Source organism: Acinonyx jubatus, chromosome D2 (assembly GCF_027475565.1).
Source record: "Acinonyx jubatus isolate Ajub_Pintada_27869175 chromosome D2, VMU_Ajub_asm_v1.0, whole genome shotgun sequence".
NCBI classification, from domain to species: Eukaryota; Metazoa; Chordata; class Mammalia; order Carnivora; family Felidae; genus Acinonyx; species Acinonyx jubatus.
The window spans coordinates 44191740-44217121 of NC_069393.1; the positions used below are offsets into that span (position 1 = coordinate 44191740).

A 25382-nucleotide genomic window follows, 5' to 3' on the forward strand; every position below is an offset into this window, starting at 1 on the left:
ATCTGCTGTCCGAGCCAGAGTTTGCTTCCCAGGGATGTCCACCACCCATGGGTAGAGGAAAAGAAAACAGAAAGGTTCAGGGTTTCCAGTTACAAGGACCTGCATTTTTGGGTTTGAGCGTCCCAGGTCACTTTTGGGCTTCAGGACTGCAATGCTGGGCATTCTGTATGTCATTGGAGCCCCAGAACTTCCACAAGGATCATGGACACGGGGCCGTGGCCTCCAGAATGATGAGGCACCAACACTCTCGTTTTCAGCTCCTCATTCGTCAAAGGAGGTGATGAGCCCCCAAGGTCCGTTCCCGATCTTGCAGTCTGACCTGAGCAGGTGGGTCCTGACCCAGCATCGCCTCAAATTCCCACGAGTGCGTCACAGGATCTGCCACTTCGGAGCCCCCACTCTGTGTGTGAGGTCAGGGAGCTTTGCGCATCAGCACACTCAATCCTCACATGGCTGTAGTCTCTACAGAGGCAAGAGTCACCTGCCTGTGCTCCCCCAGCTTGTCCTTAACCATGGAGCTTTTTCACAGGACCTCCCCCATCTCCCCCAGAAACCCCACTTCAAAAAGTATCAGCTGATAAATAGCTATTAGGGGATGAACTGTGTCCTCCCCAAATTAATCTGTTGACGTCCTCATCCCCTAGTACCTCAGAATGTGACTATTTGGAGATGGGGTCGTTAAAGTGATAATAAAATTAACTGAGGTCATTAGGGTGGGCCCTATTCCAATATGACCACTGTCCTGAATGGAGAGGTTAGGACACGGATACACACAGAGCAGACACCTGTGAGGACACAGGGAGGAGATGGCCATTTATTTACAAACCAAGGAGAGAGGCCTCGGAAGGAATGAAACCTGCAGACACCTTGATCTTGGAATTAAGAAAATAAATTTATTTTTTTAAAGATTTAAAAAAATATTTATTTATTTGAGAGAGAGAGAGAGAGAGAGGCAGAGAGAGAGGGAGACAGAGAATCCCAAGCAGCCTCCGCACTGACGCAGGCTTGAACACATAAACAGCAATATGACCTGAGCCAGACGCTCAGCGGACCGAGCCACCCAGGCACCCCAAGAAAATAAATTTTTTTTTTTAAATTAAAAAAAAATTTTTTTTAATCTCACTGACATCAGGTTCTGCCATGTAAATTCCTTTTTTGCTGATTAAAGGTGAGTGTGTAATATGTGACCCCTCTGAACAAACGTTTTTTGTTTTTAATTTTTTTTCTGTTTATTGATGTGTGAGAGACAGAGCGTGAGCTGGGGAGGGGCAGAGAGAGGGAGACACAGAATCCGAAACAAGCTCCAGGCTCTGAGCTGTCAGCACAGAGCCCGATGTGGGGCTCGAACCCGCAGACCGTGAGATCATGACCTGAGCCGAAGCCGGATGCTCAACTGACTGAGCCCCCCAGGTGCCCCCCAGGTGCCCCAAGAAAGTAAATCTTTAGAAAAAAAAAAAAAGAAAAGAAGTTTCTGCTGTTTATGGCCCCAAGACTCGGCTACATTGTTACGGTAACCCATGCAAACAAGTGCCACTGGATGTGCATACACTGCTTGTACTATTTGCTGTTAACTGAGCCCAGACTGCACATAAGGGACCAGACTTCTCTCTCCTCACACTTGCCCAAGCCCTTCTCTCCCAGCTGGCACGGGCCCCGTCTGTAGGTTGGAGGCAGCAGGCAGGTGTGGGACACTGGTAGAAGGGGCAGGTGCTGGAGGCAGGTGAGAGCAGACGCTGAGGGGCTCTTATGTGCTCACACGGCTTCCTGGGGCATCAGGAAGACAAAGTAGGTGGGAGAGATGAGTGGGAGTGAAGGGGGTGGGGCGACCAGGGCCACTCGTGGAGGGACAGATGGGTCAGGCTCCTCAGCGTGTTGCAGACCACACTGGAGGCACCTGCTCGGCCTGCAGTCACACCGTCAACGCTGTTCCCACACCCCAAGCTGGGACTGACAGCAGCCATGTGCCCACGTGGATGTCTTTCCCCCATCAGTGTGGCACTGGGGAGCAGCCAGTCAACCTGAGCAGCGGATCAGCAACCGGGGGCTGTGGGGGGCTGGGCAGCTAAGTGCACAGGGAGGCGGAGATGGGGGCGAAAGAAGCAGATGCAGAGAGAGGGGGACGGACAGAGGTCACATGGCCCGGAGAGCAGGAGAGCCTGAAACAGAAGGCCAAGCATTGTTCCATGGGCTTTCCAATGCTGCTGGGGCCTGGCTGCCTGTCTGACCCCAGGTCAGGACCTACAGCCACTGTTGTTCTGTCCTTCTGGCATCTGCCGTGGGCTCTGCCTCTGCACTGCCCGGAGGCAGGGTCGGGTCGGGTCAGGCTGGGCTCTCCTGTCTGGAGAACCCTGATGGCAGGATTTCTTAAACTTTTCCATGGAAATTCCTCAACTGACGGAAGGCGTGAACAGGGTGGGGGTACACCCTAAGCGGTATGTGAAACTTTTGTGAGCTTCGTGGTTCATCTGAAAGATTCATGATTTAACAATGCAACTCTTCAAATTTCAGAATGTAGTTTTCATGTGCTCATTCCTTGTCCATTCTACCCCCTCGTTCTGAGATGCTAAAGCACTGCCCCTGAGAAGCTTCAGTCTTGACACAAGGTGGGAGGCAGGTGGCCTTCAGACCACTTGTCTCCCACTGAGACCAACCAGGCAACATCCAGGGCCTGGGTGCATACTTGGAATGTGGAATGGAAAGCAGAGAGAGCGAGCAGAACTGAATGGACATTTCCGCAGATTGCTTCACCATGTGAGCAGATCGCTGAGCGCAGCGCAGTTGGAACACCAGGCAGTGCCCGAGATAGTACCCTTCTTCCACCCTGACCTCGTCTACTTCCTGGGCCTGCTCTGGGAGTCCTGGTGCATGACAAGGAGGTGGGGGAACTGTTAAGGCCACAGCGTTAAGTGTGCATGCTCCAATATGGTGGTGGGTATGCGTGGGTTTCTGTTTGCGTGCTTGTGAAGGAGGTTTGTGTCTGAGCTGGGTGGGGTCTGGGGGAGGATCCTGGCTTCCAGAAGCACAGGCTTTGGCCTAGGCTTGGAGGTCCACATGGGCTGCTTCGCAAGACACCAACAGGCCTTCAGAAAATGTCTAAAATGAGGAATAAGCATTGCCTAGCGTATTCTGTTTTGTAGACATGTCATCTTGGGACAGCTCAGATGTCAGACTTGTTATAAAGATAGCTTGCCCCAGGTAGGAGGGGGAGGTGGGAGACCAAAGGCAGCCCACCTCTGAGTCAGCTGTCAGCAGCGGGCTATGCCCCTTTCTCTCTTCACTAAGGTGAGGAGCCCCCTGCTTATGACAAGCCAGAGGCTCTGCTGAGCTAGAACTGGGGAAGGCAGGGCAGGAGCCTGGGCCCAAGGAGGGATCCCCAATGAAATTCCCTTTTGCTGCTACATCCTGATACTGTCACTCCTGGAAGCAAGGCCAGGGTCGGTGGCTGCGGATGGCCAAAGGCAGGCCGATGTTCCTCTAAGATGTCCACGTCTACCTCCCTCTTCAGCTCAGGGATGAAGAAGGTGTGATGAGACCTAGTTATTATCGGCTAAAAATAAGAAGGCTCTCGAGGTCCATTAATGAACAGATTTCATTCGCAGTCACATTAAGCCCTTTTATTGAATCACAGATACATTTCTCCATATAGGGTCACAGAGGCTGCGAGACGGGCCTGCACTGTCTTACGGTCATACTTGGATATGATGCAGAGGCACAGAGCTACTTTCAGAAAAGTGTTCTTGAACCTCTCAGGCCAGGACAGTGCTTTCACACCAGTTACAGACAAAACAAAATATTCTACTTCTTGAGAAGAGATCAAAATCTCTCTCTACACTTTCATGCTGTTTCATTCTCTTTCTTTCCAATAAAAAAAATGTTTCACACACTTTTCTTGGTATTATAAGTACAGTAAACATTTTCCCCCCAGATTCTCAAAAGACCCATGGTCCTAGCCACCTTTTTAAAGCTGGATGTGGCTGTTCTTGGCTCATTTGTATATGACCCATAAGTACCTGCAGCTCAGTGGAGGCAGTCTAGAACCAGTGGGACCCATCCCGCACTAGACAGGCATCTGAGACCCACCGGACCGTTCCCCGTGGGGCCAGCCCTGTGTCACCTGCCAGCCTTGTTAACATGCTCTGTGCTTACACAGCCAGTGATTTTAACTCTTGCAACACTAAACCAAACCAGAATGTTGGCTAAGGCCTCCCAGTCCATGAAGGACCTCAGGAAGTGAGGCATGGAGGGGTTGCTTGTGGTCTTCAAGCACCTATCACTCACTGCTCTGGAATGAGTCACTGAATGGAGTCCCAGTGAAACTACTGAGTCCCATGCCACAGGGGCTAAGCCCCCTCCTCTATTTCCTCCATCTTGAGTTGGCTTATTTCTCTGAGACACCCGTGCCTGGCATTTCGTGCCAGGAAAAGGCTTCCCAGAAATAGCTTGCAAGACAGATGTACTGGCAGATGTGGAAAAGGCCCACCATGCGGGTGGACATGTTCTCTGTCACCGTTCCTGTCCTGGTAGGACACTGATCTGCGGCCCAGGCTGGGACAGGGCAGACAAGTGGGGGAGGGGTCCACAAGAAAGAGCAACTCCAGGTAAAAAGGCTTTGGAGAGTTACCCTGCAAACATTTTCTACATCCATAGCCATTCCAGGAAAACCGTTATTTATTTGTTTGTTTATTTATTTATTTATTTATTTATTTATTTTAACGTGTATTATTAAGAGACAGAGAGACACAGAGCATGAGCAGGGGAGGGGTAAAGAGAGGGGGAAACACAGAATCTGAAGTAGGCTCCAGGCTCTGAGCTGTCAGCACAGAGCCCAACGTGGGGCTTGAACTCACAAACTGCGAGATCATGACCCGAGCCGAAGTTGGTCACTTAACCAACTGAGCCACCCAGGCGCCCCCAGGAAAACCTTTTCTTTCTTTCTTTCTTTCTTTCTTTCTTTCTTTCTTTCTTTCTTTCTTTCTTTCTTTCATTATGGGCATCGCTATGCAGCCACTTTAATCAATACAGACTAGAAACCCAAACCTGATGTATTTTTTTTACCTATACTTGTCTTACAGAAATTCTACTGAAAAGCATAATTATGACATTCAAGGACAAGAGGCTGAGGGTGCAGAGTACTTTAATTTACTATCGACATGGATTAGAGATAACTGGTTGTGGTCTTGCAAATGGCAAATGACAAATAGGGGAGGTTTACATTCCCTAGGGAAACGGAGAGGATTCTCTAAAATTCTTCTGGGCCTGGGGATGGTTTGGGGTATCTGGAAAGAGAAGTTACCCTGGCAACTGGTGACCTTGGGGGAGGCTTGTCTCTTTCTAGGACACATTCAGAGTGTGGGTAGTGAAAAAAATGAAAACCAAGAACGTGGAGTGAAGGAGGGTGAGAAACTCAAGTCTTTCTCTCTACACAAAATTAGGGAAGGAGACACAGGATTGGATTCCTATTTCAAAGACATGTTGGGCTTTTTTCAAAGAGCGGAATTTGGCTAAAATCGCAGGTGTCCCAGCCCTTGGTGACAGAAGAAGAGCGGGCCGTGGGAACTGGGGCACATCCATGTCTGCATCCACAGGACACCAGGGTCCTTTGTCCTGGAAGGAAGCAGTATAGATCATCTCATACAGTGGAGCAAAACCCACCAAATTCTCTTGCTGATCAGCAACTAATTCCAACTCCCTTTGACTGTAAACCAAGACTCAAAACGTACATCTAATTCAGTGCACAAAGGGCTCTTAATAACCTTGGGGTTTTGGTGAGATGGAGGCTGGGCTATGGCGGTGGGAGTGACAGAGTGGTTCCGCAGAGTGCCCGGGAAGAGGGGTCCATCAGTGGCAGCATCCTGGAGGGAAGCCGGGAACACTTGCGTGATGGGCATTGGCAGCATGAGTAGCAGTTGCTGATGGGGAAGCACTCCTGGCTGGGTGGAAAGCAGATCTTTGGGGTGCAGGGTAGAAGGCAGATCTTTGGGGTACAGGGATACTTCATGCAGGGGGGCCTCAATCTGGCAAAGTTGAGGCACCTCCTCTGTAGGAAAGAGAAGAGAGAGAAGGTCACTGAGAAACCAGTGGAATTGGGTCCAGAAAGCTGTGGTTTCTCTGGCTGCTGGGGCCTGTCGAGCTCCTTCTCTAATCACACCTGTGCTCTTCCTACTGCCCAGATCCCCAGTGATCCCCTGCTGAATCTGTCTGGGCCTGTCGGTCCCCAGAAGGTCCCACCCGTCCCCACAGGTGCTCCATGTAGTGGGCAAACTTTGGGCTTCTGTGAACCCATCATTCCCTCATAGTGTTATGCTTGAGTGCCTGAGAGTGACAAAGGGTATGACCACTGCTTTCTTTTACTGAGACTTTCATTGTCATCACCCTACTGTTAAAAATCCTTACTAACCCTTTTGAATAATCTTGGTTTTCCCTCCTAACAGTAGCCACATTAGAAAAACAACACACCTAAAACCCTTTGAATTTATAAGTATGTTATTAATGAATCTGGGACACCTAGAGGCAGACCTTGTCCTTTCCCATATCCACAAGGATATTGATCCAATGGAAAGTTCAAGAAAGACACACACCCTTGGGGACCCGCATGCCCTGTGTGCAGAGTGGAGCCAAGCCCAGAGATGGGTAGGGATTCCTCGCTGTGACTTTCCCAGCAGGACAGCAAGACTGACATACTTTGTAAAATGTCACTTTCTAGGCAACTTTCTATGTAATATCACCTTAGGCTTTATCAAGTTAATATTATTACCTTTTACAGATAAACATTTATGCTTCTCTTGATCATAACAGAGATATTGTAGAGAGCCCAGACAATACAGACAGACATGCACGAGGAAACAAAAGTTGTTTATTTCCCAATCCCATTCTCTAATGCCGCCTTTGCACAACCACATTCCAGGGCCGAATAGGGGACCCTCTGGTCCATAGCCCAGAGCACTGCAGCTGGGTCTCTTCTCAATACCATAGACTGTTTTGGGCCCATGGGCAGAGTCTCGGTCATCTGGCAGGACGTTCACCATCCCTGCCCCAGGATCACATCAAAAACTCCCAAACTACGCTCAACTGTAATTTTTTTCAATTCATCCTTAAATCAGTTTGATCAATTTCCCTAAGCATGTTCCTTACAATTACACTAAAGCAGAGCTAAGCCCATGATTCCTCTGGGAAAAGCTGACGATGTGGTCTAGGTTTTCACATATTCAAATCTTCTGTTACAGCAGTGGTGAAGGTTTGTGGTTTCATTATAGGTCAGTACATTTGCGCTACACGTGTGCATGGGTGTGCTGCTGCTGAGAACAGATCGGAAACTTTATCTTTATTTCAGGCTCCTTTATTTCTGCTTATTTACTCCTGAGCATAAACAGATTATCTAGACCTAGCAACCGCTGTGGGATCGCTCTGATTTCATCAAGGGATGACTGTGGGGCACCTGTGCTGAGGCCCGTCCTGTCTCCCACGCCTGAGTCCATCTCCGGGAGCTGCAGGCTGCATCTTCCCATGGACTGCTGGGAGAAAAGAGGGGCCCCACGTGGCAGGGGGAACGCGGAGGGCCAGAGAGACCCTGAGACTGTGTTGCAAGTGTCATGGGCTGAGTGGAGGGGTCTGGGGGTGGAGGGGAGTCTCCTTCCTCTCTGCCTTCCTACCATTTGATGACCTAAGGCAGTGACCAATTACTGTTTACATCAGTTCAGTGCTGCACAGTGAAGGGACTAATCTTGGATCCACTGGCAAATGGGTGACTGCTAGCCCGAATCTCCATGCTTTGGGGCATGGGCTCCATTACCTCGTTTCCTGCTACTTCATGGGGAATGTGTGCATGTGTCAGCATGTCCTTGCACATGCTTGGGTTGCCTGTGTGTGTGTGTGTGTGTGTGTGTGTGTGTGAGCGTGTGTGTGTGTTTGAGTTTCGGGTCAGGGGGAGGAGAGGGTTGCAGAACCCAGGAGAGCCAGCTGCATCACAATCCCAAGGTTATGATCTGAGATCTTCTCAAAGTTCACTGGCTTGACAGACAGCTATCAAGTTCAGTCTTCCTGGAGAGGGGAAACTATGTCCCAGCTTTGTCACACCCCCCTCCCTGATGGAGCTCCCTCCGTGCCATGGGCAAGGACAGAGGACTCAGGAGCTCCTTGGCATGAATACATCATAAGGCCGATCTGTACCCAGGTTCTAATTGTTCCATGGAAGAACACTTTCCCAGCAAACATACATGAGCTCATATTTAGAAGGAGGTCTGTTATCAGCATACTATCAAAATAACAGTGACATTCACAATTGTTTGCATATATAACACACTGCGCTGTGGACAGATGGACTCTGTGGACTCTGTGGACAGAGTCCAGATACTCCCCTATGACCCTGGCAGCATGATATGGGTGTTGGAGCCTAGACTTGTACGTGAACCTTCCGGGGGTCATCACCTGCCCTGCCGCACCTCTCCACAGCCCCGTCACATTGAGTCCATCATGAAAATTCAGGCACTCAGTTTCCACAGCTGTGACATGTAGAGAAGTGACCACCTTGCTAGAAGAGAAGGAGCCAGGCTGGCAGTGAGGCGTCAGCTCCTGATGCTGGCCCTAGGGCTTCTGGGCAGGAGACTTAACTGTGCGGGGCCTCGGCTTTCTCCCCATGGAATTGTGGGGGGATGAAAGAGTTAGTTGTATTAAACACTTCGAACAGTGTCTGGCCTCGGGAAGCTCTGTCACGGGCAGGTGTGGTCCCTACGGGGTGGCTATGAGAGGAAAGGAGACGCTGTGCACAGGGCGTTGTGTGGGGGACACGCAGGGTATGTGCACTGGGACACGGGTCTGTGACCATGCATCATGTGCAGTGGGGGAGGGTAAGGTTGGCCACTGTTGGCCCGATTTCCTGGCAGACCAGTCGGTGAGCTAAAGGGCTTCCCTGGGATAAAACAACAAAGGAAGAGAATCAGGACCTTGGATGGAAGCCAGGGTTTGACTCAAGATTAAGAAACTAGACTGAGTCTTCTTGGGTCATTCTGTGTATGTGCGTAGGGAGAAACGGTCCTGAAGAAAACAGCCACACTCAGGTCTCCAGAAGGATGGTCAGAGGGACAAAGTCACATGGGAGGGACCCAGGAGTGGGAAGGGAGCCCACACCCAAAGGGCCTACTTATGGGCTCCCAGCTCTGCTCAGGATGAGGGGGGTTACTTTAGATGGCCCTGGGTATTGCCACTTGCTCTCTGGGTGGCCTCTGTGACTTTACTGGCCTGTCAGGACTGTTTTCCCATCAGCAAACAAACGGGGTCACTGTCACTCCCAGCTTGAAAGAGTACTGGGCTGACTCCAGAACTGGCATGGTAGGGGCCTGGCAGAGCGCTGGGCAGCTGCAAGTGCCCCACAATCCATGACATTCCCAGTAGGGTCTTGGGAAAGGGACCATATCAGAGGGTGCCCAGTGCCCCTGCCCTCCCCTCGATGGGGTAGGATGGCCCTTTCTGGTATCTCTCCCTTGTCCACCCTCTGGTCTTGGGCCTCCCTCCATGTCTTGCTCTGTCCCTCTGCCAGAGTGGACATGGCTGGGTGGGTTCAGGGCACAAGGCCGGTGTGGTACTCTAGTGACCATAATGGGGTTGTGGCCCTGGAAGAGGCTCCAGGAGATCCAGATGCAGAATGGGCGTCTGTGCAAACATGGCTGGGACCGCGAGCTCTGTTCAGACCCAGAGCCAGGAGCCCAGTGGTCTCCTGAGGAGCCTTGAAACCTCTGACAGCAGACATGGCCCTGCTGGGTGTCAGCACACATCCATGTGTCTCCTCAGCAGGGTCCCCACCCCCAGGCGTGCCCAGGACTCCTAATGCTCACCTGGCCACCAGGGACAGTCATGCTTGCCTGAACTAAGAAAATGACTAATGCTGCCCTCACTATAGATACTGGGGACACCACGTCCTCCAGGCACCTGGCCCAGTCTGAGGTTCTGATCATGGGGAAGCTTAGGCACATGATTCCCAGGCAAGCCAGGAGCATGCTCTTCATGGGCCCTAATTCTGAGCCCTGCATTGGTTGGGGAAACCATTATGGTTTCATGAGTGCTGACCTGATGGGGGCAGGGCAGTGAGAAAGGTGGAGGCAGGCCCTGGGGTTCAAGTCCAGCTCTGCCACTCCCAGGCTCTGTGACCTGGGGTAAGTTGCTTGATTTCTCTGTGCCTTGGTCCCTCCTTGGTAAAACTGGCATATTAGTAGTACCTGCACGTACAGTTACTGGCAGGATTGAATGTGAAATTATGGAAAGTTCTTAGACTGGCAGCTGGCATAGGAGGAACTCTAACAATTAGCTGTCACAACCATTAAATTCCAGGGGGACACCTGTAACATGCAGGCTTCTCCCCGTTGTCACAGGCAGTGGCACGTGGAGGGACTCTACTAGCTGGCAAAAGCACGCAATGTTGGCCAACAACATGGGGGTGTCACCATGCCCTCCAGCATTCCTGGCACATGAGGGAGCCGCCCAGGAGAGTCTCAGAGGATGAGGGTGTGGATCCAGCAGACACAGGTTGGGGAGCTCGGTGGGGAGGGATGATGGCTGGGGTCAGGAGAACTTGCTGGCCTGCCTCCTTCTCCAGCCTCTTTCACTTAAGTTTGGAGGCACTGGGTAACACTCTCCCCAAGAAAGCTTCTTGTCCTTCTGATGGGGACCAGCAAGGAATTGCAGGCGCCCCACCCAGAATCCACACGGGAGGCTCATGAGCACCGCGTCTCCTCCTCTGGGGCATCCTCCCGGAAGATGCCTGGACAGGGCTCTCTGACCCATAGTCCCTGAGCTCAGCTGCCAAGGGCAAAGAGAAAAGGGCGCCTGCCCAGGGAACATCCCTGGGCCCCTGCTTACCGCGTTCCTGGGCTGACACCACATCAATGGGATCTGGTTGCAGCTTTGCACAAAGTCACACAAGGTGTCCAGTTTGCCCTGAAAAGCAGATGTGGCTGTGAGGAGGGTCCAGGGCCTGGCCATCACCTCCAGAGGGGTAGAGGCCCCTCTGCCTGAGATGGCTCCAGAGGGCTCTGTCCCCAGGAACACACCGAGGCCGCCCTGTAGTCTCCGCCTGGGGCAGGGGCCTGGTGGCTTTGTGTGTTTCAGGGAAGGCAGTGTCACTGTAGGTGACAGATTGTTTTGGAACCCGAAATGAGTCTGTATTTCTGGTGTAGGAGGAGAAGGCAGGGGCTACTTTGAGAGGAAGGGTCCAAGGTGGGGGACATGCGGGGTCGCAAGGAGAGGTCTTGCAGGGGAACGTGATGTGGGCATCAGGGATCTGGGCAGGAGCTGGGAGAAGGGGACAAGGGCCTGCACTGGGGCACACCAGGAGCAGGTGGGGATGAGGGCTGATCCCGGGGCTGCTGGGGAGACAGGAAGGGAGGACACCGGCAAGAGGCCCTGGACCCAGGGGCAGGTGGCCTCCGGACCTTAGGACCTGCAGTTCAGGCCTCTCTGGGCCCTACTGAGGGGGCAGGTGGGGCTGTGCCTTGTGAGCAGGAACAAGCCCCAGGCCATGACCTTTGCACTGTCTGGAGGCAGTTTGGCTTCTTTGAGCCCCCAGGCTGACTGTCCGCCTGCTGTCATGTTGCCATCTGGGGCAACAGGGAGACAGCGGGACTAGGACTAACGTGCCCCGGCCCTGGTACAGTGGTTCCAACGGGTGCATCGCCTCAGATGCAAGACGAGGAGGAGGCCAAAGCTCATGAAGGAAGATTATGGGGTTCTTCCTTCCTCAGCCAGGGCTGCCTGGGGCCTCTCCACCCTGTCTTCATGCCCCCCTGCAGGGCTGGGAGCTCCCACCCAGGGTGCGGCCCTAGCACTTTCTGTGAGGATATTTCCTCACAGCCTCCTCCTCCTTGAGGCCCTTGTCCCCATGTCAGTGCGTCCAAGGAAAACGTAGTTAGCTTAGTCCCTCACTTTGCTGACCTGACTCATGAAACAAACTTTGCTCAGAATTTTCTTTAAAGGATTCTTTTTCTGACCTGTGGGAGACTGTTTGTGATTGAGCTTGTGTTTTACTCCTCTGCCTGGTGGCCAAGAAAATGGAAGCCATTTTTGGAACCGCTGACAACCTCAGACAGCCTGGGACTGGCGGGCTGTGGCCAGCCACCAACATCTGAAAACCTGGGCCCCTTCCAAGCCTGGTGCCGGGCTCCAAGTGGTGTTGGTGATGGCAAGAGCCCTCACAGTCTTGCCCTCTCCTGGGGCCCGGGATCGGGATGGCCTCTGCAGTTTTTCCCGTGCCCAGGGATCGAGGTAGTGCCCACAAAGCTCATCTCCACCCAAGCCACGGTTCATGTGGGGCCATGGACTGGCTGCCCTCCCTTGTCCCTCAGCCCCACCTAAAGGCCCTTCTCACCTCTATCCGTCTTATCCCGCCTCCTCGGCACCTACAAGGGACCACCACTGGGCGGGGCCGTATACATTCCCTCACGGGTGCCTAGGAAGAGAAAGTACAGTTTGCTTCCTAGTCTGGCAGCTTCTGGGTGCAGACACATGATATCTGTCTGTTGCCCCAGCAGCTGTCAAGCACTGGCCACTCGACAAGGGGAATTTGGAGATACCAGGGACAAATGAGGAGCACTCTGTACTGTGACAATGTCCTCCTTGTGAAAACAAGCAAACTCCTTTGGTTTGCAGATATGGCTTTTCCTCAAAAGGCCAACAAACTCTATCCTGTCCCTCTGTGCCCTGGTGCCGCCCTTGGTGGAGAAACCTGGTCCTGCGGCTGTCAGTGGATAGGAGGGCCATCAGGGTAAAGAATTGGTGGAGGACAGGGCTGCATTCACCTGACCCTGGCACATCCAGTCTCCTCAGGTGACAATGTAACCTGCTACTGTACAGCCCCAGACACTGAGGGCTATTTCCTACCAGCTCTCAGGCTCAGGTCCCCCTGTTTGGGACACTGTGTCCCTGCCCCTGAGTGAGCCATACCCGTTCCTCAGATCCCTGCTCTCTGTGCTCACCCGGCATGGGCCTTACTCAGACTCCATGCCAGGGAAGACCCCTTCCAACCTCCCCAGCTCTGCACTCCCCACAGTACCAGCCCGGTCAAGCCTCTTGCCTGCCAGGTGACAGGGATAAAGATCAGTGAAATTCAGCCCAATATTCATTAGAGCCTGAAGGAGGCGACCTGGTCCTGAGACCTGAAGCTCTTTTTCCAAGAACTCACCTGAGACCGGGCGAAGGTACAGCTATGAGCTGTCCTTTGGGAACTGGCAGAAGTTCCAATATTTTTGGGTCTACAGCCATTGCTGAAATAGGCTACCCCAAGTTGCTAAGTGAGTGGCACAGCTCTCGATCAGGCTGAGTTGCACACTCGGGAAACGTGTTTTGAGTCGTAAGTCCTCCCGAGGGCCCTCCCTGCCCCTCCATCACCCTCTTCTTTCGGCCAGCTCTCTCTGCCCAGGTTGGTGGGAGGCAGTGGGGCAGCAGGTGGAAATATCCCACAGGCAGCAGGACCCCTTGTGTGAAGGTCAGTGTGGGCACCAGGCACACTGACATGAGGACAAAAATCAGGACTTACCATTACTATCTTCTGCACTGGTGGCTCCTTGCAGGGCTAGAATGTTAAAGAGACATGAACATAGGCTGGAGGAGCATGAAGGTCACTGGCTCGGCCATGCAGACGGAAGGGGACCCTACTCAGCAGCAGTGGGACAGAACATGGGCTTTGGGTGTCAGTCTGTGAGCCCACTGTCTATGGGATGTGGCCAACCGGCTCCAGCATCCCGAGGCTCAGGCTCCTGGGTTATCAAAGGGGAAACGGACCTCCCTGGCAGTGGACAGGGAGACAGCCAGACTAGGGTGCCTGGTCCCTGGCGGAGGTGTCCACGCAGTAGTTTTCATTAGGAGCCCTCCCATGACATGAAGACAAGACAACACGTCCAATTCCCTTCCTCCTCTCCCCTCACCTCCCACAGCCCGCAGCCCTCCCTAGTCCCCACTCTGTGCTGACAGCCCCCACTCCCGCTTTCTGTCCTCACAGCTCCCCCTCCACAGCAATCCGGCCTGCTTCTGTCTTGCTGCTTTTCTCTGTCCTTTCCCACCTCTGTGGTTTCCTCTTCCTTCACCCAGCTCTGTCCTGGGTCCTTGCAAACCCAGCAGCCAGTACATCTGCCCTTCTCCCTCCCCGGGGGCCAGTGTCTCTCCTTTGCTAGGGCCCTGATGCCACAGCCTATGAGGCTGACATTTTACCCGCCACCCCCAGGTACCAATACCAGAGCAGACACCAGACTGTGAGCTCCTGTGTGCAAGATGGTGGCAGCTCCTTTCCCGTCCCTGTGTGCCAAGTATGGGGCCCATCATGTCCTGGCCCTTAGTAATGACTGAGAAAGGAAGGAAGGACGCACTGGGTGTGTGCAGAGATCTGGTTTCCAAAGCTCAGCTGCCCCAGAGTCTAGGAATCGTCCCAACCATCAGGATTGTCCCTCGGGGCCCCCAATGCCTCCTGTGACCCACTTTCTTCCCTCAGCAGCAGAGGCCTCTTCTGGTGCTTGGTCTCCCTGAGTTCTCCAGAAGCCTGGCTGCTGTGATGCCTCCCTTGTCACTGGGTACTGGGGTGGCTTATCCCCAGAGGACAGGGCAGCTCATAGGATGCCTCTGGAAACAAGCATGAAGCAGGGGGTCCCTGAGATGCAGGCTGAGTTTCTGCCCAGGAATGGTAGACACAGTCTGTGACTTTGTTTACTCATCTTATGGCCTGGGAGTTTATGGGAACCCGCCCAGAGGCAGGATCATGGGGCAGGGGTAGGGGCTGTATCCCTCAAGTTGTTGGCATGGGCCTGGGGAATGGTACTATGTTCAAGATATCACTTACCTTTTTGCAACAGCATAGCCAGAAGCAGCAGGAAAGACACAGGATTGTGAGCACGGCTGCGAGGAGCACAACCAAGTAGATAGGTTGGATAGGTGGCATAAATGATGCCAGGTTTTCCGGGGGAGTCATGACTTCTGGAGAAGGAGGAGCTGGAGAGGGTGGTTCATCACCTTCTGATGGCATATTCTGCAGAAAGCACACGTCAAAAGTCTAGGGGAGATCTGGATGGTCCTCACTGGGTGCCTCCCCCCAGCACACTACACCTGCACATCGCGTGTTCCCACTCATCTCAGATTTCCCCACCTCCAGGGAGCACTAAAGCCTGGAGGACAAGACTGCACTCAAAGAGCCGCTGTGGAGCCCTGGGCCACAGAGCCCACCACTGGCTTCATTCCGAGGCTCTGGCCCAGAGCCCTGACAAGGACCGGAATCCCCATGTGTGACATGCCAGCCCTCACTGCACGCCTCAGCCGCACGCGGTGCAGTCCTGCTCTAAACCAAATGCTCGGCTTTCCCTGAGGCAGGGGAGCTACAGGGGACAGAGTCTGTGCCCAGGAGGGGGAAGCAGGGTGGGGGCCCATGAGCTCAGGCTCCTCCTGAGTTCTTTCCTAAATGTGCCTGCTGAGGGCGGCCTGTCAGTTAGGCTCCTGAGGGTCAAATGGCTGAGTGTGGTCTGCTGGTCGGTGAGTGCCTGTCCTGGCACAAGCGAACACACAGTCAGAGGACTGTCCGTGCTGCTGGAACCCTCCCAGCTGGGACTGGACACTAGGCTGGTGGCAATCAGGCACGGGCATCGCTCCTCCCAGGCAGCCCTCTTCCTGTGCCTAACGTGCTCTGTCGCCCATGTCATGCTGCCCCGCCCGGTGCCCGGGTGACGTGGAGCTCTGAGAAGTGGGCACCTGGGAGCAGCACCCTCTTTCCCACGTGCCTGTCCCTGAGCTGAGTCCCAGGCCCTCCCCACAGCCCTGGCAGCTTCCCACCAAGTGCCGGAGAGCAAGGTCCAGCAGAGGTCAGAGAGTTAGCGGAGACGGAGCACGAGAAAGCAGCAGAAGCAGAGGGGGAGGCTGATGCCCTCTGCAAAATGACAGGGGTGTTCCCCAAGCGGGCTTGGGCTCGCGGGCAGTGATGGGCGTGTGTGGGTTTAGCTGTGTCAGCAACTGCTAAAACACCCTGACTGCACAGGGCCACAGTGGGTCCCGCCCTCCAGATCCCCTATGTCTGGGGCCCAGATTTGGAGCACCTCGCTGCCCCAGAGGTTCTGGACTCAGGCTCCTAACACACTAGCCTCACAGCCTCTCCCACCTGCCCAGCTGGAATGCAGGATGGAGCCCCGAGCTCCCCACTGCTATTCTTGGGCCAGCAGAGGTGGCAAGGGGCAAGGCGGGGTGGCAGAGCCCCAGCACCATTTCTGGACTCTGCTTAGAGCTCTAACTGTTCCCTTTCCTGTGCCTTCAGGGACACCTGGTTCCCAGAGAGAGAGAACAGAGGTTCTGCAGGACCTGGACAGAAGGCTACATGGCAGGTGCTCTTGTGGAAGCGCTCCCAGGGCACCTCACAAGCCCCATGTGCAGGCAGCTTGCCAATGAAGGGCTGAGGGCCCCAAGCTGGCTCTGAGAAGTCATCCCAGCCCCCTGTCTGCACAAGCTACTTTCTTGGGCATTGGCACTGTGTCCCTTCTCCTGCCTCCCAGGGCATGTGCTCCTTAAGTGTAAGTGCTCTGGACAGCCCCAGGAGGGAACCTGCCACCTTACCCTGGAACTCATACAGTTGTCGCTGGTGATGTTAGCATCACTCCTGATGAAGCTGATGGCATTATTCAGGCTAACTTCCACATGGACCAACCTGCAGCATAGAAATTGTGGATAGACAGAAATAGCCCCAACAGACATAGTTCTTGCATGTGGATCAAACCACATCCCCCATTTCTTCTCATTGTAACTGATCATCAGGGATTGGGGCCACCAGTGAGCACATGGCATGGGTAAGGAGAGCTCACACCAAGCCCTTGAGATCAATCTCTGCAGTGAAGACTGACCAGGCATGAGGAGTCCTGCCTGGGGTCAGATGCCCTCCTGGCCATGGGCTAGGTTTCCAAGGAGGGTGGGTGGGTGTCACCATCCTGACTTTTCTCAATTTGCAGAGTATGTTGGCTTAGCTCTGATGGCTACCTGGAGCAAAGACTTTCCCTGGGGACATCATCTCCAGTAGTCTCCCTCCTTGGCAGAGACTGGGCTATAGCATATCCCTGAGCATCTCAGGTGACCACCAACAAGGAGAAGTGCAGAGTATGCCCTGAGACTTTGGGAGATACACATGTGCTGCCCCAGCAGAGGTGACATCCCACATCCTATATACCTCATAGTGGCAAAAACTGCACCTGTGGCCCTTGACCTGGGCACTTACTGGTCTGGTTTTTGTATCATTACTCCTGAGCATGTTATGGTGTTATCTTCCACAGTGGTGGCTTTTTTATCTAGGAGAAAACCACAAGAGAATAATGTCAAGGAGCATGTCCATCCATCCATCTCCCCTCAGCTGGCCCCTGGCAAGCAGACTAACACTGGCGGATGCCAGCTTCTCTTTGCTGCCTTCTTCTGAGCCCCTGCTATACACCAGGCTCTGTGCAATGCCTGGCTGGAATGTAAAAGGTTGAGTCCCTGCTCTCAAAGGCCCTACATTTGAGGGATGGGAGGGAGACAATGAAATAACAAAGAAGAAAATAAATGTGGAGAGGGACACTTCTTGAGACCACAATAAACAACAGAAGGCACAGTGAATAGAGGGGAAGGGACAGCTGCTTAGGAATGTGGGGCCTGTCCTGTTCCTAAGAGACACCATTTCCCTTAAGGCACTGAAACATTTACCGTGTAATGTTGTGATGTCTGGAGGTAGCTCTGGGTTTACCAGATGGCCCTGCAGTAAGACATCACTGCACATAATCTCAGGTCCAATGAATGCACTGGGGGCTCAGCGGGAGATAGTCTTACTGTACCACCCTGCTCTCTGGGGATGATCATACCCATCTCAGTGTGGGGGCACATCTATGTGCTTCTACTGGCCACTCACCCATCATGGAGGAATACCTGATGCCTGAGTATTTCCTTACATTATAGGCTTACATAGGTGATATGGTTTAGCTTGACTATCATATTGGCTTCGTTTTGCAGTAGAGGAAAAAGAAGCTGAGAATAGAACCCTCATTTGGTCAAGGTCAGACAAGTAATGTGTGCCTGTGCCAGGATTCCTGGGCCTGGGCCTGGAAGCTGGCATCCTGTCTCAATCCCAGATGCACGCATTCTCTTGTGAAGCTCCCAGTATGCCTGGCCCAGGGCTGCCTGTGTTTCTCACCAGCAGACTCAACGGATTCGGGTCCTTGTCTCTCAAGGCCAGTGAGAGCTGAGCCAAGGGAGGGGGAGTACAGCTCCAGGGCACACCCAGCACACCACAGCCATTCTTGGCAAGGGTTAAAGCCCTGCTAGGAGAGGCTCTTGTGGTTGATGACTTCCCAGCTTTGAGGTATAGGTCACCAGGCTTCCCAGCCAGGTCTCTCCTTCTATTTGATCTATCCTCACAGGACCCACAGTGAATGGTAAGCAAGGGCTTTGAAAACTTGGCTGGCTGAGGGGAAGGCAGCCTGTTGTAGGGAGTTTGTCACTTGGAGGCACCAAGAGAGCTACTTACCGAAGAATTTATCATCACTGAAGTGGAATCTACAAATAACTTCCTCCTTGTTTATTGCATTATTAAATCCTTTTCCAGAAATCATAATTTCATAGTCTTCTGCAAAGCAACATTCAAAGGTCTGTGTAAGGTGGGGCTGAGGGCTGCCTTCCCTCTGTCTTACAAGGCATGTCCCCCCCACAAAATGGAATTCTCAGGAAGCAAACATGTTGAAACAAACAAGGCTGACCTCTGGAGTCCAGATCCTCACCCAGTGTAATGGAGGGTCCACTCTGAGTAACAGGGAGATTTAGGCTGTAGGGGAGCCTCTCATCTTCACCCCTGATACTTGGAGTCCATTAAAGGGACCCAACCTCATCCTCTGTATATGCTAAGATTCTGGGACCCTGCACAAAGAATCCCCCATGGAAGAAGTCCTGTCTTAGCTGTGGTTCTGGAAGTCTCACATGATTGCTCTTCCCCTGCCTTTGCCTGAGGCTTCATGGACTACACATAACCCACCTGGGGTTCAGCAAGCACTTCCTCTTTGAGTGTGGAGACACTGATATGTGAGGTGCAGGTCTAGACCCTAGACCTTCACCAGGCTGCTGAGCCTCCCCTGAAGCAAACACCAGGGGATAGAGAAGAGAGCTGGTAGACTGGATCCCTAAGGATTTAGCCAGGATAAGATGTGGGTCTTTAACTGCAAGCCCAAGGTCATTAGCCTCTATCACTGCCTCCTGTCCCAGACTGGGTCATTCCAATCCTGGAAGCTTGGTTTGCCCTAGCTCAATTTAGTTATCTACACAACCTTTATTATAGCACAACCTTGGACCTGGCTGCCCTTATTTCTCCTGCTTCAGGTCTCCCTGCAGCTCCCATTGATCAGGGCAGTGTTTGCAAATTCTCTGCTTTGAAGAAAATAGATTCTGGGCCTATGGCCCAATGCTGGCTGCTGTTGCGGTTTGTTAGGCATTCAAGTGTCTTCCAAACTGGGTATCAACACTTAAAGCCTGCACATTTTCCCTAATAACCCAGATCACTAGCATTCTTCAAAAATGGGAACACCTGGAAATGGTGGGTTCATACATCTGCATGTCAACCATTGGCTGGGCCCTGTTCACATCAGGGGAGCTCCTCAGGGGCCAGTGCCTGCCTTGCTGCACTACACCCCACATGCAGTCAACCATCCTTGGCTTGGCCTGACATATGCCTCCTGCTCACGGCACCAGCCTGGCCCCCGAGGGCACTGATGGCAGTGGTCCACCCAGTGGAGGCTTGATGTCTGTAAGTGACACGTCCTCTCTCACACACAGTAACCAACAGTACAATGCTGCTTTGAACTCAGTTGTGCCAGGCTGCCTGCTCAAGGCTCACACTTCATAAGGACCCTTCCCACCATGACACAGGGCTCTGTGATTGGCCTGGAAGGAGCAGTTGGGCTTATCTCCTGTGCACCCTTTCGCCAGCCGGGCTAGGGCCACCCTGAGCAGAGCTTTGGCTCTCAGTCTCAAGGAAGTGTCATCTGCAATTTATATTCCAGGATTTTTTATTGCAAAGAAGCATTTCCTTGCAAGACAGAACTGTAAATTGACAGCCCACACTGTAACTAGATACAGGCAGAGAAGGGAACAGTCAGCTGGCTGCATGTGGACAGATCAGGCTCCAGAGGAGGCAAAAATAGTGAGTAGAGCCTTCCTGCCACAAGCACACAGGCAGAAGGAACCAGAAGTGGGCGAATCTGTGCCAGGCCAAGCCATGTAACACCGGTGTTCATCCAAAATGACACTCCTCACTAACTGAGTGTATACTATGGGCCGATCTACACTTTCCTTAACCTCTAATACCCGTGAGCTAGGCATTCCTACCCAAGCTTTCAGAGAGGGAACCTGAGGCTAAGAGAGGGCAGGTGGCCTCCTCCAGACCCCTGGCAGGTACAGGGCCAGGACCTGACTTCAAGTACCCATTCCAGGACCCACTTCTGCCCCCTTTGCTCTTGTCTTAGTTCTGAGCAGCTATCATGAGGCTGCTTCAGAGGGATGGCCCCATAGCACCTGCACTTCTCAGGAAGAGCACGTGCTGTCCATATGCCTGTGATCCCCTTCCCAAAGTGTGCACCCTGCAGCCTTCAGGCCCTGCTCAGTCACCACTTCTCCTCCGCAGCAGCACCCTCTGTGTCCCCAAGGCACTGCCCCTTTAGAGGGTCTTGTCACTCTGGCAAGTCTCGGTAAGTGGAAGGCAGGGTGACGGTGTCAGACTTTTGAGCAGAAGAGATGTGGACTTAAAGGATTTTGCTTTGTCTAGTAGCTGCTCCTTGGTTCCAACACCCCTCACCCAATTCCTCCAACAGTAACACACACAGGAGGAGAATGAAGCCAAGGATGGATGAACATTGTCTTTCAGGGAGCTGTGTCTCCTAGGTAGACTCCCACTGTGTACCTGCTCTTGGGTGGCACAGGGACCATCCAGTCCCTGGCAGGGAGACCAATCCTTCTTTATGAGAACTTTCTTTCTGGAGGAAGAGTTCTACATCAGGCCTCCTGGGGCTCCAGAGAGAGGAGCTGGCAAGGCAGGCAGCCCGCTGAAAAGGTCAGGAGGAAGCCAAGCAGTGAGGAAGGACAACCAACCAACCATGAGACTGACAAGGGCACCAGGTGGAAGTGACCTGTCCTGGGAGGGTTGGGCTCTGGGAACACCATCTTTTGCCCAGCACAGGCTCTTTGGGAGAAATTCGACTCTACTGACCAACGTTTAAGCTGTGTGTCCTCTTAATGCCACAATTCTACTTCTGGAATTGATCCGGGGAATCCTGACCCATGCCCACAGAGAGGTGAGCCTCAGGGCGTGCACAGCCTGCTGTAGCCACATATTAGGAACCACCACAATATCGACCAGGGGAGACTAATGAAAGAAGTTTCCTCCATCCGTGTAATGGAGTATGTGCAGATGGCTGGAAAATGTTATGAACTGCATGATCCCATTAATGTAAAAATACCTTGAAAAGCATATATAAATAGCTATTTGCATCTATATGATCAATTATATATGGTAGCTATTTCTGGGAGGCAGTAGTAGTAGAAAAAGGGGAACCTCATTGTAGAGGGACAGTAGCTATCCAAGCTGGTGGCAATGGTGTCTTTGCACTGCTTTTGCCTTCTGGGTCCTACTGCCGCACAGTCTGCTTTGCCTTCTGCACACAGTGAGTCTCCTGGCCACCCTGCAGGACCTGTTCCCCAGCTCTCAGAGAAAAGCCCGCCTCTGCCCTGTGTCCTACTATGTGCCACCACTGATGTGCCATGGCTATTGGGCTTTGTAGACACTCGCTCTGGGCCAGCCACACACAGGAAAAAGAATGAGAAGGTGCCACCTCCAGCTGTCCTCCCAGACACAAATATCGAAGCATATCCAGCAAACACACAGGAGTGATGATTCTCCAAACCACTGTGCCCAGAGTACCTGGCCAAACAGAATGTTTAAATAGAATGTTCATATTACATGAGTCTACTGAGAAGATATTTTAAAGGATCAAACAGCCTATGGAGGAAAAACTGAGAAGAATTGCCTTCAGAGGTTGGGGACAAGGATTGTCTGGCAAGTGATCTGAGGGGATTTTCCAGGGACAATGGTAAATTCTGTCTTCCTGGAGTGTGCATTTTTCAGAAGTTGTTAAAAAATACACTGAAGTTTGCTGCAATTTAAGGAGAGCTCTTAAGTAATATTTCTATAAATAAAGATATGCAGAATGATGGGCTTTAGAAGTGAGGTAGCCTGATGTCTGTAATTGACTTGAAACACATAAAAAAATAAGATGCACTGTGTGTGGTTTTGTGTGTGTGTGTGTGTGTGTGTGTGAGAGAGAGAGAGAGAGAGAGAAAGAGAGAGAGAGAGAGTGAGAGAGACACCAAGCACACTGATTAGATAAATGTTAAAGAAATATGGTGAGATATTAAATATTAACTGCAAAATCCAGGTAGTGCAGACAGGGTGTTCATTGCACAGTTGTTTCCACTTTGCTGTACGTTTGAAAATTTCCTTCATAAAAGGTTGGTAACGCATCAAAGAACTGAATGAGAAGAATCAACCGTGACACAGCCAAGCAGAAGTCATGGCACATTCAAGGTGAGAAGTGACTGAGAAGGACAGACCAAGGGCTGTGGGAATCCAGAGGGGCCAGTGAACCAAGAAAGGGACAAGGATGAACCTCCTGTGAGTGTGGCGTCAAAGGATGGATGGGCTGGACCCTATAAAGTGGGGGGAAGTAGGGTCTTGTAGGAAGCCTAGTGACACCCCAGCCTGAGAGCTGAGGGAAGACCTGACTGGCCCTGCTGTGGGTCTAGGGGCCTCAGACTTCCAGGCCAGGCTGGGGTTAGGGAAGGGGCTTTCTCAGTGCCCTGAGGTCCTGTGCAGAGGATGGCCTGGAGCACAGTCCTAGAGGCAGGAAGGCCAGCAGAGGCCTCTCTGCCTCATCCTGGAGAGCACCCTGAGAGACTGAAGAGGTCAGGAGTCTCGTGCTCATGCCCTGTCTGCTTCCCAAGGCACCCTGACCCACTGATTTATTTCAAATGACAGCCTGATGAAAAGGCTCTTTCTATTTCACTTGGGGTCCAGGTTCTTGCCTTGAGCTTTGCCTCCAAGTGACTGTCATGTCGTGTGGCAGCTTTCGTCAAGAGGGCGACAATCTTAAAGGTCAGAGCAGGAAATGCTGAGTTGAGCTGTCAGCGGGTGTGTGGCAGGCACCTGTAACCCTGGCCAGGCCGCCATGGGGGATGGACAACGACTGATGTTTGCACCTGCAGTTTGACATGCTGCTCAGACGCCATGACCTGCGTGTGTGCAGGGGACATAATCAGAGGAATGAAGCTGTCAGGTCGGCTGCACGGCGGGGTGCTTTAAAGCAGAAGCAGGGCAAGAGCCTACTTGTGTGGGAGTCTCCTGCCCGCCTCCAACCTCTCACTGCGAGTTGGTTAAGAAGACAGGAAGAGTCTGAGAGCTGCTGCCAACAGCTGGCTCAGCGGGAGACGCTTTCATACTGGTGATTTTATGCCCTCCTCCCCCCCCCCCCCCGCCCATGAGCTCAGCCTTGGGGTGGAGGCGTCAAGGATGGTGGGACTATTAGTACCACTACTATTGGTTAGGGCTTCCCAGCTTCTAGATCCTGTGCCGGTCCTTGTAAGATCGCGCGGCCTTACGTCTTACGAGAGATGTGCGAGTGGGTGCTGTTGGAGACGAAAGGGGAGCTCACAGATGTTTGGTAATTTGCTCCAGGTTGCAGCAGAGCCAGATCTGAACACAGCTGTGTCTGACCCCATGGTCTACTGCACGATAGCCTTACAGTTAAGAGCACAGAGGCCGACCCGGTCTCTGGGTCTGCGTTTGGCCAGATCCAGCTGTGTGTGCTGTTACCAGGGGAGTAAGTGTGCTCATCCACCCTCCTCAGTACCAGTCTCCATGATGAGACATATAAGCCCGTACACACAGAGCTCATCGCAGGCAGGGGGCTTCTATCACAAAAGTCACTGCACAGGATGTCCTCACCAGACTGACTCAGGGACCTTTGTAGGAGGGCAGAGGGCACGCTTGTGAATTTCCAGACGTCAGGGAGAGGCGTTCCCCACAGAACAAGGTGTGTTGTTAGCTGTATTTGTGTGGATACCTTTTGTCGGACTATGTTTCTAGTATGATAATGGCCATTGAACTGTTCCAATTCTTTTATTCGTCCTTTGAGATAATCATGTTTTTCTTTCTTCATGTTGCTGATGTGGTAAGTTACACTGATATTTCAAATACTGAATTGACTTGCATTGCTGGGGTGATCCCTAATTATTATTGGTGGACTCTTCTTTTTACATGTTGTCAGATTCAGATTCCATTTGCTGGCATTTTGTTGAGGGCTTTCAAAATATACTTTTTCTTATTTCTTAATTAAACTTTTGGTTCTGATATTTTAAAAAGTTATAACAGGGGGCACCTGGGTGGCTCAGTCAGTTAAGCGTCCGACTTCAGCTCAGGTCATGATCTTGCGGTCCGTGAGTTCGAGCCCCGCATCGGGCTCTGTCCTGACAGCTCAGAGCCTGGAGCCCGTTTCAGATTCTGTGTCTCCCTCCCTCTCTGCCCCTTCCCTGTTCATGCTCTGTCATTCTCTGTCTCAAAAATAAATAAAAGTTAAAAAAAAAGTTATAACACTAAACGTATTGTGGTACTAATTTTGCAATATGTGTATGTGAAATCACGGTATATTTTAAACTTATACAGAGAGATATATACAAATTATGTCAAAAACAAAAACAAAAGAATTACACACATACCCACATATCTTTCCTGGCATGAACACCTCACAAAATGATACAGTTGCTTACATATCCAATGCACATGTCTATACAACTACACATGCATACACACACCACACACTGAAACTGCATGCTCACATCACACCCACCACGCACACAGCACATACTCACAACATACATCCCTGTGTTTACAACAGTGACTCTAGCTCTTACCTCCTGCACACAAATGCAAAGGCTCCACTTTTGTAATTTCAATACACGCCTTACTTGTCAGCTGGAATAGAAAGAGGGGTGGCAGGTCAGGGACAGTGCACGGGAGGTTGTGGCAAGATGTCACCCCATCCCCTTTCTCACATCCCTTACTCACTGGTTCTACGATGCTTCTCAGTTCCTTAAATCCATTGTCTACTCCAATCATGTGTTCTGGGCTGTCTGCAATTTCCAACAGCTACAAGGGAGAGGAGGTGACTTGAGCACATAGGTAGGGGATTAGGACACAGATGTCCCCATCCCAGGAGGCAGTCTCTTGCCTCATGCCATGTTAGACTCTGAGGCCCAGACCCTGGACTTGGCCAGCAGCCCACCGTTAGGGAAGGGAAAGCCCTTACTTTACTTTACTCCAC

At 52.2% G+C, this 25382-nt stretch overlaps 1 protein-coding gene across 1 annotated transcript in view; it reads right to left on the reverse strand.

Moving 5' to 3' along the window:
• Positions 1 to 5026: 5026 nt before the first annotated feature.
• LOC106982648 (anthrax toxin receptor-like) overlaps positions 5027 to 25382 on the reverse strand; it is a 37114-nt gene continuing 16758 nt past the window's right edge. Inside the window, exons 8-17 of the mRNA XM_053207001.1 lie at positions 25127 to 25207; positions 24973 to 25033; positions 18494 to 18592; positions 17216 to 17285; positions 16564 to 16654; positions 14813 to 14998; positions 13520 to 13555; positions 12353 to 12433; positions 10849 to 10926; positions 5027 to 6037 (exon numbers count right to left, since the gene is read on the reverse strand). Coding sequence (XP_053062976.1) covers positions 5783 to 6037; positions 10849 to 10926; positions 12353 to 12433; positions 13520 to 13555; positions 14813 to 14998; positions 16564 to 16654; positions 17216 to 17285; positions 18494 to 18592; positions 24973 to 25033; positions 25127 to 25207 — 1038 coding nt within the window. The 3' untranslated portion in view covers positions 5027 to 5782. The remainder of the gene's footprint in view (positions 6038 to 10848; positions 10927 to 12352; positions 12434 to 13519; positions 13556 to 14812; positions 14999 to 16563; positions 16655 to 17215; positions 17286 to 18493; positions 18593 to 24972; positions 25034 to 25126; positions 25208 to 25382) is intronic.